The sequence below is a fragment of the Parus major genome, chromosome 3, assembly GCF_001522545.3.
Source record: "Parus major isolate Abel chromosome 3, Parus_major1.1, whole genome shotgun sequence".
Classification (NCBI taxonomy): Eukaryota; Metazoa; Chordata; class Aves; order Passeriformes; family Paridae; genus Parus; species Parus major.
In genome coordinates this window covers 22,411,686-22,427,831 of record NC_031770.1, presented here as the reverse complement: position 1 = coordinate 22,427,831, position 16,146 = coordinate 22,411,686, and the positions used below count along the sequence as shown (strand labels likewise).

The 16,146-nt window shown below is 35.4% G+C and overlaps 1 protein-coding gene across 4 annotated transcripts in view; it reads left to right on the top strand.

The window, feature by feature from the left end:
• Positions 1-16,146, top strand: part of SYT14 (synaptotagmin 14) — an 88,528-nt gene that overhangs the window by 61,315 nt on the left and 11,067 nt on the right. For all 4 annotated transcript variants that reach the window (XM_015622928.2, XM_015622927.2, XM_015622926.2 and 1 more), the window contains one exon: positions 13,135-13,324. In XM_015622928.2, coding sequence (XP_015478414.1) covers positions 13,135-13,324 — 190 coding nt within the window. The remainder of the gene's footprint in view (positions 1-13,134; positions 13,325-16,146) is intronic.

The following is a 16,146-nucleotide window of genomic DNA, read 5'->3' as shown; positions in this document are numbered from 1 at the left end:
GGAAGAAAGAAGCTATACTAGCAAATGTTCTCCATCTGTTGCAATTAAGACTTGTTGCAAATAGGTATTTTCCTTGAAAGAAAGAAAGAAAGAAAGATAGGAAAGAGGAATTTTGAGAGTATAAAGCCATTTTTAATAACTTCACATCAGCACCTTGGAAATAATTGATTTCTGGTTCAGTCTGAAGTGAAAAGCAGCTGAAACGGAAAAGGTTTTTTTCTGAAAAAACAACTACCTATGTGATGAACAAAATTATTTGTCCCCCAAGTAATATTTCTAATAAAGCAAAGCAACAGTAATTAAGGATAAACATAGGTATCATTATCAATAAACACAGAAGATCCCTAAACTAGCAGTGATAATCAGCTTTTTTGTTTTTGTAAGAATTAAGTATGCTTTTATCCAGAAAGAGAATGTTTGTCATATTGTGGTCCGGGCATCCTATACTGGAGTGCTTGAGTGTTCCTTGCCTTAGAGTTACATGAGTGCTATATTGCAGCTACATTTTGGGGGAAAAAAATTATGATTATCAAGGACATCCATATTTGGTCATTGTATGTATTTTGTGGGTGTGGTTTTTTTAAACAATCAATAAAAGAAAAAGAGGGAGAGAAGGGAAAGAAAGGAAAATATTTTTTATGTAAAAAAATAGGTGAAAAGCAATTGATTTGTTCTGCATTCTGAAAAAAAGGTTTGGATCAATCAAAATGGCATTTCTGAACATGAGTATTGTCAAAGACTCAAAAGGCTGTTGTATCTAATGACTAAAATATTTATTAGTAAAAGCTGAGATTAAATCATGGGTCTGGTAGAGGATCAACTGACAATAGAACAGATTTCTCCAGGTGCCTTAAGAACCACTAATCATTCTGATCTAAGAATGAGATGGTTTACCTCTCTAGAGAAAAATTCCTTAGTGAAAAGTTTGCTAGTTTAGCAGCTTGGGAAAAAAGCACCCCATGACCCAAAACATTGAATATTCTAAAGGTACTTGCTTAATTTGTGTGTTTTTAATAGGTTTGTGAATAAAATTTACTAAAGTTGGTGAAAAAGGGCAGTGAATGGACCAGGTTTGTGACTGATTGGTGTCCCATATGTGAACTGGCTATTCTTCAGTATTATTTTCATGAGGTTTTGTGAGAGGCAGAATAAAAACAAGTTCCATGTGGCCTGAAAGATGATAAGGCTGTTCCTTATTTTCTATTATGGTAAGGCATGATGTTGTCAGCATTTTTCACTTCTCAGTTTTTGGGGGTTGGAACAAGAATAAGAAATATTGGTAGAAAGTGAAGGGATCTTCCAGAGTTTGTTGTAACAGAATTTAAGTAGCTCTGCCTGTTGCTAGAAAGGATCCTTCAGAGTCATCATTGCTTGAATAGGATCCATGCTGTTCTGGAACTATGCAAACCAGTTTTTAAACCTCTGGGAATTCATTCACTTCTGAGTTTATAGGTATCTTTATCTTATCATTATAGCAAATAAAATATTTTTTCAGTGGGCTGGTTTATTACAGGATTTAGCATCTATTTGTTTTGCAATAGTGTTAAAATTCATTGTATTTTTAGGATGCATGACTGGAAGTGAAGGGCATCCTTGGGCTCTTGAGCTCAAGCCCTTGTTATTGAGAACAGCCAGGTCATCTTGATCACAAAACTGTGAATTTTCATCTGAAAATATCAGGTTGTTTTGTTTGCAACCTGAATTTCTTCATGGCCAAGTTATTACTATTTGTTCTTCTGCCAGCATTGGCCTTGAGCTTAATTAGTTCCTACCCTTCTCAGGTGTTTGCCTCTGGGTATATTTATACAAATTTATTGTATTCTTTTTTAACTGTCCTTTTGCTACAATAAACCAACAGTCTTTATGTACAACTGATCATAAATGTCAGGCAGGAGTTATTTAAAAGAAAAATGTAAGTGCTGTTTGAATTTGGAGATATCCAGTTGCTCAAGGATATTAGTAATTCTGAGATCCATGATGAGGCACATTGTACATTCAGAATTAAATTTGCCTTGTTCAGTTGCAGAGGGTTTTGTTGCTGAGAAGTGTTTATATGTGACAGCTTTTTTATGAAGATATTTCTTGGACACATGACAGTTGTCCTATTTTTTCAACTGCTTCTCATTATATGGATTTTATATATTAAATATACCTTCTGTCAGTGAAACTTCCTAATCCATTGAAATATCTATGCTAATCTCTTCTGCAGAAATGTATTTTATTTCCTTCTGTCTGTGCCTGATATTATATTAATGTATTTTATTAGCTAATCATTTGCATTCTGATTGTATAAGAAAAGTTTGTATCCTGTGAAGTTCAGTATTTTTTCAGTTCTACCTTAAAGCTGTACACAAGGGAATCTGGCTAAAGGTAGATCAGCAAGCTCAGTGCCTTTCAAACATAGTGACATGTTGACATGAGCGGGGCCTGCAAGTCTCTGGTTATTGTTAACATGTGAACAAGTGCATGTCGTGGTGAGGACATGATACTAATATGTTCCTTAAGTAGGTTTCGAAGCTACATGTGGCTTCAAATTTACAAATATATTCACAAAATATAATTTTCACCCAAGATTTCACCCCGTTTCTCTCCTTCCCACATTGTGTATAATGTCTTACATTAGCAGCTCTTATTCCCAGTCCTGTTGCCATTAGTCTTTAACAGCCCTGTGTTGCTGCAGTTCTCCCACGTAACAGGGATTCCTCCTCAGCCCCCTTATTTATCACACGTTTTCTCCCAAGTTCAGCATATGTCTGAATGAGGAGGAAGCAGCAAAACCAATATGAGTTGGGCAGAATGCAGTTGTCACTGTTATCTGAGACTGTGTCCCTTTCAGATTTAATAGAAATTGTCCATTGCATCACATGTTTAATAGAAAGGGTATACATTGTGGTTTTGTCAGAGTATAGCTTGTATAGGAAGGTATTTGTTGATGTTTTAAGAGAAATTTTCCCTTTAGTATAGTGGAAGACAAATTTTTCTTCACCCATCTTGGAGTTTAGAAAAGCTGTTTATTCCTCTTCAGGAAATCCCTGTGGACCTGTTTTTAGTTACTCTTCGTTCTCACCCAGAGAAATTTTCCTGACAGTGAAAAACAGCCTCTAGTATGATGTGATTATAAAAACACATAAGCAGTTTATTGAGTGAAATCTGTTTGGAAAGATCAAAGAAACGTGCGTAATCCCTTTCACCATCCCATAGGTTGCTTTTTGGTGTAGAATAACAACAATCAATCACGGTTTTTATGATTGATTTGGGAAGTACTGTTTGGGTGACCAAAACACACCTCTTGCTGCTAAGCAAATCTAGTAATCATTCATTATGTATCATCAAATTACAAGGTGTTTACTGGGAAGAATTCAATTTATTTTGCTTTCTTTCTGTAATATTCTCCATTTCTAACATCTTGAACTCCCAGTGTGATCCCCATAACAAAGAACCAGTGGTATAGGAACTCATAGGTGTTTAAATGATTATTTTGTACATCTTTACTTAAAGATCCAGAGTGTCTGGATAATTATTTTAATTAGTTTTTTTGAGTGAAGGCATTTATGCATGCAGTGTATAAAGATGCTCACTCTTGCACACACACACATGCATTCTCCACTGTGAGGACAATGGTTAATCATTTAGCATGCAGTGGTTTATGCACTGTAGTTAAGGCCTTTATTTCATGTTGCCCTTTATGTGTGGTGTGTCTTCAGTATTCCTTGTAACGTTTATCAGCTCATAAACATTGCGGGAATATAAGCTACAATAATGGCATTTCTTTTTTGGGAATTCTTGTCCATTATAGAGTCATGCTGTTGGGTTTTGTGCAAACAAAGTAGAGGAGTTACTACTAGTGACTTTACTACTGTGTTCTTATGGCATGATCTATCCAGGATTGTTTCTGGAAGGCTGAATACCAAAATTCATATGTGTAAACAGAGCTTTATTAAATACCAGTATGATACTTTAAGCCGATAATAAGAAAAGTGACTAAGACTTGTCTAGGGAAGAAACAAAAAGAGAAAATATTTTGTTCTTAGTGTTTTCCCTGTAATACTACCTAAATGAAGACTTCCTATGTGATGATATATAAATACTCTTGGTTGGCTTGTATAAGTTATGTCCATCAAAGTAAGGGACAGTTACGTTTAAACCCTGAACACATTTTATCTCAGGAATAACTTACACAATTTATCTGAGTTAGTGGTAATAATACACAGAAAATCAGAATTGATCCTTTGATACAATAAGAAAGATGGCTCCTGCCCATTTCTTTGGAGAAAGTTATTAGGTGATTGGAAGGTGTTGATAATGTTAGTGAGGCTGCAGGAGAACTTGACACTACTTGGAAAACCAAGCATTCTCCTTGTGTTTGGCTGCTCATGTAATATTTCATGGCAGTGTCAGCAAGCACCAGCCATTTCTTCTCAGTGTTGTTGCTGGGGGTAAAAAAATTCATTTTCAACTCCCTTGCTGATACACAGATGGGAAGCAAGTTCCTACATGGCTAGCCAGATCTATTACCATGATCCTGAATGTAGGATACTGAGCAAGTTTTTTGAAGTCAGCAATGTAAAGAATTTCATCTAGTCGTCAAAATCGTGATTTAGTCACACAGAGTAAAATAACAATTTAAAAACAGACATGCTTTGCCTTCAATTAATGAGTTGCTTCAAAGTTACTTACTCAACTTGGTCCCTACAATCTTTAATATTTGCAAATAATGGAAGCTATGTTTCAGACATGGTATTACTGTTTTGAGTGTATGATGATGTTTTTCAGTCTCTAAAGTGCCTCCAGTCAAATGACAGGCTGTGAATGACTGTTCTCAAATTAACATTAACCCAAAATAATCTTCTTGAGCAATCCTCTTAGTCCGAAAATCCAATCCATCCGTGGCAAACATATTGTCTATGTCTCGTTTTGATAATCTTTAAAAAGATAAAATAGAGAAACCTTTTCAATACATAAAGCTAAAAAAGTGTGGTAACTGTGAGATTCTATCGTTCTGTGTAGTAAAATGTATGGTCTCCCAACCTGGACTGTGACTTCTAAGAGCAGTAAGGAAAATAATCATACTGTAAATTTGCCAGAAGTGACTTTTAGAAGTTAAAAGTTAAGATTATCAAGGTTGTCCCTCATATGAAATTTCCATTTTTGAAGACTATGAGCTGCTGCTCAAACCTTCCTCAAGCAACTCTTTCAGTGGAGGTACATTCTTTAACTTCTCAATCCAAGTGAAATTTCTGGTTCCCTTAAAGATGCTGAATTTCCCAAATATTTTATTTTCTTATAATTTTGACTCTTCTTGTTTGCGTATATATGTACCCACAAATACCTTCTCACATTTGTTACTGTCTTTCAAGAAAACTAGGAAAGATCAAAACACAGAATTAGTTCTCTTTGCAGGTTTGAGTACCCTTCAGCAAAAGCATGTGCACCATTTTCCTTCAATTTATCTCTGTTGAGGGAAGTCCTAATCAGAGATTTTGCACAAACAGATGAAGTCACCTAGTCTGCAAATTCCTAATGAATGTGGCTGTGGAACTTTTGAATTAGTTTTTGATTTATTTACTGGATGATTGTTCGTATTACTCTGGTGGGCTTTGCAGTATAACTTAAATCTTCTTCATTAGCATTCTTCATTTCAGACTTGAGGATCTTCAGGTAATCACTTCTTTTGTATATTCAAGCAGCCTGTATTTGGTATCAGATAAGCATTTCTGTTCATAGGGTGCCTTTAGCAAGGGATCTTTTAAGTCGTAGTGTGTCAGCCTCTTGTCAGGTTTGCCCTTTATATCATTTGACCTTGAGCTGAATCTTTCACAGCTCCTATCTTTCTGTTGGGTTTAATCAGCTGTCAGCTGGCCCCAGGAGAATCCAGTTTATCTTTTCCCTTTCTTTTTTGTGTGTAAGATAGCTCTAAGAACTGAAGCAGATCCCTTCCGACTGGAAACACCTGGTGGTCCTCTGATCATGAGATTAAATGTGACCTGAGCAAATCAAAGGGGCACCACTAGCAATTGCTAATCACAAAGGGTTTACCTGACAAATACATTCTAAATGTACAGTTAATGATATGGGTTTGTTCATTGTGAAAAATAATTGCATGTATGTTTATGCAAATACTAATCCATAGATTGACTACTCATAAATTGTGCTTACTGTTTGATTGCTGCATCGTTCTCTTTTCCCAGACTGAAAGGGTGTAATCAAGAGAGAAATGAAATTATTGCCATTGATCTCCCCAATGAGCACAGACTCGATCCAGCTGGACAGAGCATTGTCATTTAAAGAAGTGTGTGGTCTTGGAAGCTGTCCCACAGTAACATCTCCATCTTCTTACATATTTGACAGGGAGTAAAGAGAGGGGGAAGTGTGAGTGGATCTGGGTGGGAGCTGTTAGCGTAGTTTCATCAGGAATGCAGGTAAAATGTCGGCGTTTTGTGTCAGATGTTCTTACCTAAATTGCTAACACAAATACCTAACAGCTTTTAGTGCCGGAGTGTTTCTTTATGTACCTGTCTTATCACAGAAAACAGAATTCGGTAATAAAAGGCCTCTTGCCTCTTTTCCTCCCCTATCTCGTGGCTGTATAAAAAGCTGCTAGACTTTTGCAGTGTAAAAACAGTACTTTTTCAAATGCTGTAAATTCCAGTGTAGGTTCATTTCCAGTTGCCTCCTCCAACTGCTGCTTGGGTTTGCTCTGCAAATTTCAAGCCCCTTATGTCTGTGGAACAACCAGGTGACCTTTTGTCATCTGCCAAGGCTGTAATTTCAATACAGACTAGAAGAAGTTACAGAAAACTTAAAATGTTCCCCTTTCAGTAGAAAATTAATGTTTTGTTCTGCAGAGCTGATTATTAAAAAAAAATTTAGGCACAAAGTACGAATAGCAAATTCTCATGAAACAGGAAAAACAACACAGAAATCTCTCTATGAACTTGTTCAAAATCTTTCAGAAAAGTTGAGTGTTGATTTTCCATTACTAAGAAAATGTGAATTTTATTTTCTTATTTTAATATTACTACTAGATTATAATATCTTAAATTTGAAGCCAAGCCTTTCTTTATCAATGCAGTATTCTTATTAGAAATCCCACAAAGTTTTAAATTTTTTTAAACTAATTATTTTAAGTGATTTTGAAATGAAAATCTGTGTATTATCATAATGTATCTTAGGAAGTTTGTTGTAGTGTCTATGGTAAATTAAAGCTGTGTATAGAATTTTTAAGGTTTTAATCCTTTCAATCTAGTAAATTAAAGAATTTTAATTTCATCTCAATTTTTCAGTATTCCATCTATGTGAAAACAATGTGTTTTTTAGAATTCTGCACCCAGAAGTTTTTCCCTCTTGAGAGTAAAAAATAGCTTCTAATGAGAAATGGGAATATTATCATTTCAGATAATCTGATTTTCAACTATATTAATAGTATTTAATAACCAAAATAATTTTGATGTGAATACCATTGATGTTGAGTGGATTTATTTGCTAAAATTGGAATTTTTGACTAGGAAGTCCTTGTAATATTTAAAGCATGCCATTTTACCCAAAATAAATGTTTTTTTTCCCTAAGATCAAGTTGCATAATGGAAGGATTATTAGACTATTTAGCTTCATGTTTGTGATTTAAGTTGACTTAGTAATGCTGTAAAGTGTTAAGTACATGAATAAAAATGCACTTTATACTTAATTGGAACATGCTTCAAGGAAGCTATTAAGCAAAAAAAACCCAAATAATTACCTGTCATAGATAATGATACTTTCCTAAACTTAAATCTTTGTGAGATGCTTAAAACTATATGTTTCAATGTTTGCAAGTTCAGGTTATAAATTTAAAGTAAAATACTGATAAGTATGTGTTCTCCTAATTTTACAGTACAGGACAGTTGGCTTTAAACTTTGACATTCCTAATTATTTTACACCCTCCCGTTTTCCGGGCTGAGTTTGTCAGATGGTTTAAGTTCTCTTTCCCAGGAATGATAATTTAGCTTTGAAACATGTTTTTATAAAGTATCTGGTGCTGAAGCCACTAATGAAGGATGTGGAGCCTGTAGATTTGGTTTTCTCCTCTTGAGAGCTGGTCTGGAGCCCATGTGGGGCTTGGGTGCGCTCCTCACCTCAGCAAGCTCAGAAGGGAACAGGAGCTCCAGGGTTCAACCCTGGGGTGGTCATTGAATGCTTCCATCTAAAATCTGTTGGAGACCTGGTTTGAGGGCCCTCCTTTGCCTGCTAGGATTCACATTTCCTTCCCTAACCTCTCAGTTGTATTGATCTAGAAGTAGAAAAAGTAACGTGCAATAAAAGTTCTTTAAGAGATTAGTGGTGTAACATTAACATTTAAAATTGGAGAGAGACATTTTGACAAGTAACATGCTGTGAATCAGATTTTTGTTGCTGAAGGATTGTCAGCAAGGTTTCATCTTTTCTGTGTATATTTTGAAAAGCCAAAAGAATCAGATGCTCTTGTTTCGAAAGCCTACAGAGACGTGATTTTAACCTGTGCATAGAGGAAAATGAACATTTTACTGCCTTCAGAGCATGGCCACATTATTCCCTGTCATTAACTCCAGTTGGCTTAAGAGCAAAATTTATAAGCAGAACTTCAGGATATAGAAAAATAACAGTAGGAGATGAATATGTAAGTAACAAATACTGTGTTTCCATGGAATTGTGGAGAAGGAAGACAAATAAATACATTTTACATATATTACCATGGATGCAAATAGATGATCCTCTGTGTTGTAAGAGGGGAGAGAAAAACACTATTGAAAATGCTTCTGAGGGGCTGAAGTCTGACCTCATGCATCCTATGTGTTCATGTCCATTTGTATGAGGGGGGAAAAAAGAGTGTTCTTTTTTTGGTTACCAACTTGTGTATAATGGGAACATATGAAATACAAAGCCTGCTTAATGGGAATGTTTTTATTATATATTTATTAAGAAGTAATGACTCTTCCCCAGATAATATATGTAAAGAAGTCATCAAGGACAATAGTTTGGAGAATTAGTAATTAAGTTTGTGTAGAATATGACACATACTACTTTTACAATCCAGTGGAAAGCAGCAATTCTTGTAGGTGTTGATCAAATAAAATCAGACTATCTTTATTACAAAGTACTATCCCGTGGTGCATATGAGAAAAGTCCAGGTCCTTTGCACACAGCTTTGTCTTAGACAATACAAAAGCTGAACATTTTTTATTTACTGCAGTAAGACAGATATATGAACCAAATATTTGGAACAGACTTCACCATATTTTTTGCAGTGCTTACTGTTAATAATGTATTTATGGCTAAATTGACAAAAAAGGTTCAGGATTAAGTATTAATATCCTGGAGACAACCTTAATGGACAGTCTCTTGCAATGTGAGCAGATCAGCAGCACTTTGACAGTTCGTCTAAAAAATCCACATACAAGGTTTTGTGTTCCCACTAGGCTCTTCTGTTGCTTCACTGACCTTGAAAAGCCTTTGCTCTTAGGGAGCCTTAGTCCTTTTCCTTACTTGTTATATTACACACAGTGTTTATAGAGGATGAGAGGGAAGGGTTATGAAAATAAACTTACACAGACATTATTTCAAACAAATAGTAATTTTTGGTCTGAATCTTAAGTTTCCCACAGGGAAGGAACAGTATCAAAGTGGGCTACAGATAGTTTTACAGACAGATTGAATGCAGACCTGCATGGAGATGAAAAGCATCTGGTTGCACCATAATGTTGTCATTGGAGCTCCATCTATATTCATGTTGTACCAATGGGCAATTTCAGTCTTAATATTTTATGATTTAGCACTTGATTTTGAAGGTTATATTTTGAGCAGGTAAAAGCATAACTTCTTGTCTGGCTTTTTTCTTGATGAGTTTGTTAGTGCTCTTCTAGAATTCTGACTTGCATAACCAGAAAAAAACCCTCTAAACAGAAACTTTATTAAAGCTGTTATTTCCAGTTCTAGTGCAGCATATGACTTAGCACAAAGTCAGGTTCTTACACATGTTGTTATCATGAAATATCTTCCTTAAAACAATGAATGGGTTTCCAAAATGTGAAAAATAAACTCCTGGATTTTTTTTTTATTCTTTTTTGCTGGAAAAAATACTTTTGAGAAGACATCTAATAATACTCAGTATTTCTGCTGTTAACTTTGCCCTGCAATGGAAAGTCTTTCTTTAGTTGTTGAGCCCAGCTGATCTCAGCTGTCTCTTACAATCCCTGAGTCTGGTTTTTCCTCAGTAAATTTTTGTTTTCTTTTAAAAGAAAACTGACAAAATGCAGCCTTGCTCTCCCCTTTTTCTCAGGACTTTTACATACTCATCCTTAAATCCTCTGTCTTCTAATCTGCTTCATTTTCCTTCTTAGCATTTTACTTTCTCTTGTATTAGGATTTTCCAGTTCATAACTAAAAAGCAGAGTATTTCTTTTAATCCATTTGGGTCAACATGAAACAAAATGAATTGAAGTTCTTTTAGAGTGAAAAAAACAAAGTACCATTTAGATTTTTTCCTTCAGTGAATTTGATTGCTTTATTTTAAAATCTTGTCTGTGTCCCCACAGTTTTTTAGGAAGGAGATCCATAAGTTTATTATAAAATAATGATTAAACAACATTCATTTTTATCAAACCTGCAAAAATATTTTGGTTAAGAAAATGTTATAGCAGAATATTTAAGTTAGATGCACTTTCCAGATTTTTCATCTAGCTTGCAGCTACCAGTTCTTTCTGTACAACACTTCTAAGATACAGTCATTTAGTTGCATTTACATCCACTTAGGGTTCTGAAGCATCATCTTGGTCTTCTCAACACACTATTCAGCTGGTGAGATCCTTTTGCCTGGCCTTGAGAAAGTCAGTCTTGTCCTTCTCCTATCCACTTGGGATTGTGCTGTAAAGGAATGGTATTTCTAGCCCATGCTTATGTAATTTTATAGAACCACACATTGAATTTTTTGGTTGTTTTTCTCCTTCTCTATTATACCACACAGAAACTACTTATCTTCTCTTTCTGTGTACTTCAGGAGTCATTTACACTTGATAGTCACTCATTTACTATTCACTATTTCTAACAGGCTAAACCTTACTCTGATACCCATTGTAGTGAGTTTGACTCTGTCATAAACTGGTTTCTAAGTCCCTTCTGGGACATCAGTAAACTGTACAAATAAATTCCAATTAGGAAGAGCTACTATCATCACCTTCTCTCAGCATGGCACCTTTGAGGATCTGGGGACATTATTCAGCTGCCTGCTTTGAGTTACTTTATTATTATTATTATTATTTTATTTTATTTATTTATTTTGGGTGAGCCTGCATCATGATCTCAATCAAATTTGAGACCTAAGCTTTGAACAGTATCAGGTGGACTGTGCTAAAATTCCTGGCTCAAGAAAATAATAAGGTGAATAAGCACCATGAGGATAATGTGTTACAATTTTTAAAGACCAGAAAGCTTAAGTAATAGCTGCAGTTGTGACAGGCTTTCAAGTGTGCAGTGTATACTGTGACTGCTGAATCAAGTCATCTTTCTTTTAAACTTTCCATTTTGTTCCTTCTGTTTAAGTTAGGAATCAAAAGTTTCCTGTTCTATGAATGACAAGAATCAGAGAATGAATGTATACTTGTAATTAATTTTCAGCAATTAACAATTTGCAAGCAGTTTGAAATTTATTCCTGGCATTGAATAAAGAGCTTTTGGAGAAATAACTGAAGATTTGAAATTCTGAATTTGCAGCTTGGGAGTGGGAAGTCAGAGGAATTTGTTGAGGTCCTTCTTCAGTATTAAGAATACATTTGCTAACAACAGTGAATGTTTATTAATGACTAACTGGATTGCTACTTGAAATTTCTGCTAGACTTTTGGGAAATGTTCTGTTGAAAAGAACTAGTTAAAATGTTAATAAGAGGGATATTACTGTAGGTGTCATATCTTCTATAATTTGAGACTCTATAATGCATGAGGCCTTTATATGTCAGCTGACATTATTTGCTTATAAGGTTAACATTTATCTTGATGAAGATTAGTGCTATTTCGGTTTTAGGTCTGATCTTATGCCCATGTCAGCTGTTGCTGGAAATGATAGAGACATTTAGAATCAGGAAGAATCAGCTTCACAATATCATCATGACTCCTTGCAGGAGTGATGCCAGGTTCCCAAATGAGTCAAGCCATATTTGAAAAATCTGTGGACCCAATTTACATTTTTTCTGAGAGAATCATAAAGGGATGTGCTGATAATTCAAAAGTCTCTCCTCAGCTACCAAGTACATTGCCATCCCACTGGCTACTTGCCATCCGGTTTTTTGTTTTTTGTGGTACCACTCTTATGTGCCAGTGCAAATGAAAATAGGAACAACCATGGTGTGATTAGCATGGCAGCATAAAGAAAGTATATTTTTCCCCTTTTTTAAGGCCAATAATGGGGAGTTAAAGTGATAAAAATTAGTATTAGAAACTCCCATTAAAGATGTGATGTAGTGAGAATGCATGAAAGATCTAAATTTTTTGGAAGCTTTTAGGGTGGAAATTAAAGCATTGCTTCCCTTCCCACCCAAGACAAAGGGACTACTGCAGTTCTGTATCCCTGGATCAGTTAAATTCCTTGTAAGCTAATTTATAGATAGATAATAAGATAACTAGATAGAGTGCATTTTTCTAATTGCATATGTTCTGTTGCTACTCGTAAATTCTCAGTCTAGAGAATAACCTTTACAAAGAATGAATAAGAATTTCCTGCATTTTATTATCTTCAAAGTTCCGCTGATATTTTCAAATTTTTGGAAAGAAAATGATCCAAGGTTTAACATTTTCCAGGATGCTGACAAATTATGTTACAGGTCTTGCCATAGAAATTGAAATAAATAAGGACCATAAAGGCTGTTCTTCATCTTTTGCTGTTATTTCTCCTTAATCACGAAGCAGTGGAAGCAGATGAGAATTGTTTTCATTTCAGACCACTTCATTGTTACCTCTAACATTTTCAAATTAAGTATATATTAAGAATGTACATTTCTTATTGGGTGATTGAATGGAACTTGTTATTGACACTAAGTTGCTTTCAGAATTTTCTATGCATTATTCTAAAAATTGACTCCCCAGTAACATTGATCCATAAGACACACAGAACTTTTTTATCTGTTTTATAGGGTTGTGACTCTCAGATGAGCATGTCAGAAGTGTCCTGCAGTGAAAGTACCTCCTCTTGTCAGTCTCTCGTACATGGCTCAGCTCCAGAAATCCTCATTGGCCTCCTTTATAATGCTACAACTGGAAGATTATCAGCAGAAGTGATAAAAGGCAGCCACTTCAAAAACTTGGCAGCGAACAGACCACCCAGTGAGTGAAAATCTTTTTTCATCCTAATGCTTCTGTACTGGTAGGGCTCTTGGTAGCAAAGACTTCAATCCTATCACTTAGTCTTACCCAATCAAAATGAAATAGAGCAATCATCAACTAATCTGTTTCATGTTTTATATTTCTAGTCAGTTGGGAAATAGCAAAAATCTAAAATTCAAAATATTAATTGTAAGTTGACAAGACTGTTTTAATTTTTCATGATGACTGACTAATAAATTACCTTTATCATAATGATTAATTGCTAAATTACTAATGCCTCACATCACAGGCCAAGAATAAAAAAGTCAGTGTTTAAAGAGAAAGTACATGCCAGTTAATATTAATATAAACATTCTGAACAGTTATTGCTGTTCCTAGAGGGGTTGATACTGCAATCTTTAATTGCTTATGTGCCTGTATATATGTGGTAATATACGTAATTTGGGAATGTCAGTAAAGACAAGGAGCAAGCACTTGAGACCTTTGGCATATTTGCTGTACAGGAGGAATGTTCACCATCAGAAAGGACTTGAATTGTGTCTTCAAGCATTTGTTCAAAAATACATGCCTGAAATATCTGTGAACTTTATATACTTCTTAAGTGGAGCCAGATGGAATGTCACAGGGAGAGAATGCTACTACTGTCTCTAGCTCTTTGACATAGCTTGAGGAAGTTCAGTAACAAACTTCTTAAAAATATATTTTTTATTGTTTTTTTAAGATGGTGTGTCTGATTCACATAAGTGTTAATAAGAAATAACTACCTGTTCCTTTTGATTTTGTCTTGAGGCTCAGGTTTTAGCTACTCTTTCTGGTTTTTTAAGCCCCAGATTGATATGGCACTAGCAGATATCTGCTACTGGATTATATATTAGGCTGCCTACATTTTGTAAGTGGTTTGCTCATCTCACTTTGTCTTCAGGGTTTAGGAAGTAAGCCAGACTTGATACTGATGCTCTCTCCTCTTTCTCATTTTCTTGACCCATGTTTATTGTAATCATAATTGGCTCACCTTACTCTGCTTTGCTTTCTCTATACTTTTCACACTGAGGGAGCCAGACTTTGTTAAGCTGGCCAGAGAAAAAAGGTGATAGATGAATCTCTAATACTTTTATATAATTGGGTAGCTGCCCCAGAGTCCCCTCTTTGGAGACAAAGTATAGAAAGAGATGGGAAAAGCCAAAGAGGTCCAAGGACATTGGCATGTGGGAAGAAATGAAAGGGAGAGAAGAGACCACGTGTTCACTTAAAGCAAAATCAGATGCTTATCTTTCTGGAATCTCAGAGATGGGCAGCTTTTATTTAATATTTAGAATATGAAAGTTAGGAGGGGTTCAGTACTTGTTTTGAAAACAAAGATGTTAATTCCCTAGAATGTTAATTCCCAAAATGTGCTCAGTGGGCCCATGCAGTGTAGCTAAGAGTTGTGAGTGTCACTGGGGTCAAAAATCTGTTTCAGATTGCAAGAAAGGAGCATAGAACATGGTACACTGCCCTGTAAAACCATGTTCTGTGTAACCTTTTTAGAGGGAAGAGCTTCCATGCTACCTTTTGTCCCTCTGAAGGATAGGGGGAAGATTTGATATTCATAATAACAATAGTCCGGTTCTGTTTAGGCAAATGTGGCTTCAGAGTTCTGTTGTTTCTAGAAAGCTGGAAACTAATGAATTTTCTGGGTCTGGTAAAACCATGCACAGAATATTGTGGAATCCAGATTTCCCCTTTAGGCTATATTGTGCCATCCCTCTCCCCTCCCCCAGCAGTGGTGGCACCTTTTAAACTCCTGGACCCAGGTCCATGCCACTGCCATCTACTAACTCCTTGTTGAACGCATCATGGACATCTGCCAGCCCCAATCTGTGCCATCATTTCCGCAAAATGAAAACTAAGGCCCGAAGGGATGATGATGATGATGAAGAAATGTCCTGATCACATTTCTTGTTTGGACTATCAGTGGTCCAAAATCCTGTGAAGTGTACAGTTCAGTTTTCATTCATGTATTGAGGAACTGTGATAGAAATGGAAGCAATTACTGTACCCCACACTTCTGTAGTCTAGGGCTTGTGAACTTATGAATTTTTGTGAATATTAATTTCTACTTGCTAGTACATGCTCCTCTGCTGCATATTTATATCTTGCATAGTAACTCATTTAGCAGTTGAATACAGGCAAAGAGACAGTAACAGTGGATGTGTCTTCTTTGTTTCTCTGCGTGACAGTTAATATTTTGTCTGAGAAAAAATGCTTCTCAGTTTTTCTTAAAGTTTAGTTGAAACAGGGTATGAGCTTTTGCATATTAAATGCATGTGTGAGTATGCATGCACACATACATTAAATCCATAAATATGTGGATTTTAATAAGCAAAATCTTTACATCCTAAATAGAGACCCATTGCTGAATTCAGATATAAGCATCCCTCAGCTCTTTTTAGAGATTACATCAGAGTCATTCTTGTGCCCAAGTTCATCACTACTCAAAAACTGAAGTATTACAATCAAATATCAATAACTAGAAAAGCTAAGGGCAAAACCAGCTTGGTCTTCAGTTCAATGATTTTTCATTTTATTGCTTTTAATATATGAAGTTTAATTACTTTACTGTGCAGTTTTTCTAAATATGCTGGAGTTTGCATGAAAAAGCATAAGGTTTTATAAGGATATAGTGGTTTTTACCAAATCTGCTATAACTTAATCATTTGCATGATTCTTGCTATGGTAAGTGTGACTTAGAACCCAATGACTATTAGTTCTAAGATAACCCATTATGTAAGAAATGTAATTTTTGTTGAGGATTACACAAAAACTGCACGAAATTTTCATTT